The sequence below is a fragment of the Homalodisca vitripennis genome, unplaced genomic scaffold (genome assembly GCF_021130785.1).
Source record: "Homalodisca vitripennis isolate AUS2020 unplaced genomic scaffold, UT_GWSS_2.1 ScUCBcl_6187;HRSCAF=13281, whole genome shotgun sequence".
NCBI classification, from domain to species: Eukaryota; Metazoa; Arthropoda; class Insecta; order Hemiptera; family Cicadellidae; genus Homalodisca; species Homalodisca vitripennis.
This window is the reverse complement of record NW_025782294.1, coordinates 26,583-29,416: the sequence shown is the minus strand read 5'-3', so window position 1 is coordinate 29,416 and position 2,834 is coordinate 26,583. Positions and strand designations below refer to the sequence as shown.

Here is a 2,834-nt window from a genome sequence, read left to right as displayed (position 1 = left end):
ACAAAGAATACAGCTATAACGTTTTAACTCGTGAAATAGTACAATACATCATGACTTGTTGTGGTAAACTTTCGTTATTTAAACACAGCTATGTGAAAAAACTTAAGAAAACATTTGAATATCTTGTGGCAAGATAATACTGGAAAGATGTCCTCTGCTGACTTTCTATTTTGGATGAAAATTTATTCCTACGTATAAAACAATTTTTTCTAAGGCCCCCCATCCACTTACAGTTCTAACTGCAGTCCTGGACTGAGACAGTCCGGGACTGCAGTTAGAACTGTAAGTGGATGGGGAATCCGGCAGGCGAATCGTTGGACTGTCAACTGTCGCACGGTGCGACAGTTCAACGATCGGACTGCAGGCGGAACTGCTAGTTAGTGGAGGCTCCCGTGACAGGCCACAGTCGACAGTCCAAGCTGCGAGATATGCGCATGCGCTAGCTCAGCTGCTCCGTGTCGGCCTCATGCGTCATTGAGTGGTGAGCGTTTGGTGGTTGCGCATTGTTTTGTTTGTGACGCGGCAATCATGGCCAGTTGGTCGAAGGATAATCTTTTACAGTTTATAGAGGAGTTTAGGAAACATGAATGTGTATGGAAGGTTAAGTCAAAAGACTATCACAATAGGGAAAAGAAGGAAGCAGCCCACCGTAGTTTACTATTAGTAGTGAAAGGGTTTGACAGTACTGCAACAAAAAGCGATGTGTTGAAGAAGATAAACAATATCAGAAGTGCATTTCGTAAGGAACAAAGAAAGGTAACAGCCTCTCAACGTTCTGGCAGTGGTACAGACGATATATATGTACCAAAGCTGTGGTACTACAGAGAACTTTTGTTTCTTATTGACCAGGAAGAATGTCTAGGAGGGACTTCCAACTTAGGAGAAGGAAGAGTCAGTGAAGACGAGGTAAGAGAATTAAATTACTAGTTTTGCGGTTAAATAATGTATTCACAATGCTACAACTAACTTACAGTTTGTCATCGGAGGTATTTTGTTTTCAAATAATCATTATAAACTAAGAGATGTATCTGTCTTGCCATTCCACTTTTCCTTTGTTGCTAAAATAATGAACAAATTTATTTCTTACTTCTTTTGCACTAGCCATTGGGCGATCGGTTTGTCTTACTTGTAATGCCATGTGATCGCTGGTTCTTGGTCCAGGCTTAGACACACCAACTTCGTCGTCATCTAAATCCAACCAGTCTTTAGGTGAGTACCTTTGAGGGATTGTCCTACGCAAATAGTTGTGCAGGTAGCAGCACGCAACAACAACACTATTCACTTTCTTCAAGTCAATGAAGGTGATTGGTTTTTGTAGAACTTGATAATCTCTCAGCGAGGAATCCCAAAATCACTTCGGACCATTCGGCGTGCTCTTGAGAGTCGGTAGGTATATACCTTTCTAGGTTTGTTTGCAACCCTATAGGAAAAGGGTTTCATGATGACCTCAGTTAGGGGGAAGGCGTTCGAATCTGCATTGAATACGTATGGAAGAAGCTTCGCCGTCTACATTGCCCTCTTTCATGGTAAAATGAGGCTTTTTATCTGTTAGTTTCTTGGTTGAAGTCTGTCTCTTTCAGAACTCCTCCATCAGATACCCGGTCATTAACACCAAATTGAAAATAAATTATTTCATAAGGTTTTGGCACTAGCAATGCAAGAAATAGTACCTGACTATGGAAACCCCTTATAGTTATAGAAGTAAGAACCACTTCCAGGTGGTCGGTGTTATGGCTATATGTCTTTCCATCCATGCTGCCTAGGCAGTTTGGGGAAATTCCATTATTTACCCCGTACTTTACTCCTGTGGCAATTTGTAGTTCCACTCCTCGGCTGTATTCGGTTACCTGTAAACACAATTCAATAAACTGTCAGCTGGTCATATTTCAGACCCAGCGTTTTGTACGGAACAAATTTTTAAATGAAAATCAAACCCATCGAGAAACCGTATCACGCCTCTCGTTTTCCCGCGTTCGCCCACCCCCTCTGTAGATTTTTTCAAATATAATATTTTTGGAAAAAAGAAAGTAATAAATAAGTAGTTAAGTGAATGTACTCGTGGTGATAACTGAATCATTATTGGATATTGTGGGGTGTTCACTTATTAAGTTAAATGACGGGTGTCTAACCGGGGCACGGAAATAAATAGGGGAAAATCCGCGAAAAGTTCACGGATTTTGGACACATTTTATTTTTTCTAAACATTTTTTTTTTTACAGGAGATGCTGGACGATTCACAAAAAGAACCATTAGATGCTGAGGAAAATGTACCAGCGCCCCAATCTCTACAGAATCCTCCTCAAGTTGCTCGAAACCGCTTCCAATATTACCTCTGCAACACCTGAACCTAAAGATTCTTTTAAACGGCAAAAAAAATTGTCCCCGTGTTGATCAAGTCTTGGTTAATATTGGACAACGACTGGCAACAACAAAAGAAGAAGATCAATACGACGCCTTTGGGAAAGAAACGTTGCTCAAAAAGCTGAGATTGCTGAACAATGAGCAAAGGATTTATGCGCAGAAAATCATTAATGATGCCCTGTTTGAAGCAGAACTAGGTGGACTAACACGATTTGCTACAGTTAACCCAGGTATTCTTTACTCAAGTTCCACAACACCATCGGCAGCTAGTGTTTACCCCAAGTTCAGGAGGTAGATCAACCTATGAACCAATGTATGATGATACAGCAAATGTCTGGCTTCAGTGTCAACTATACAAATCTAAATTAAGTGTTTCTATTATTAACAAGTAGGCTTAAACCTGTAAACTTTTCACAACCCAAGCTGTGCGGTTTTTTAGTAGGCCTACTCCAGTAGTTGAGTACATTGAGAGT

At 40.6% G+C, this 2,834-nt stretch overlaps 1 protein-coding gene across 1 annotated transcript; it reads left to right on the top strand.

Annotated features, from left to right (window-relative positions):
* Window positions 1-222: 222 nt before the first annotated feature.
* Window positions 223-2,345, top strand: LOC124373703. Its single transcript, XM_046832049.1, has 2 exons — window positions 223-906; window positions 2,220-2,345. The coding sequence occupies exons 1-2, from the start codon at window positions 529-531 to the stop codon at window positions 2,343-2,345; spliced, it is 504 nt and encodes a 167-aa protein (XP_046688005.1). The 5' UTR covers window positions 223-528.
* The last annotated feature ends 489 nt before the right edge of the window (window positions 2,346-2,834 follow it).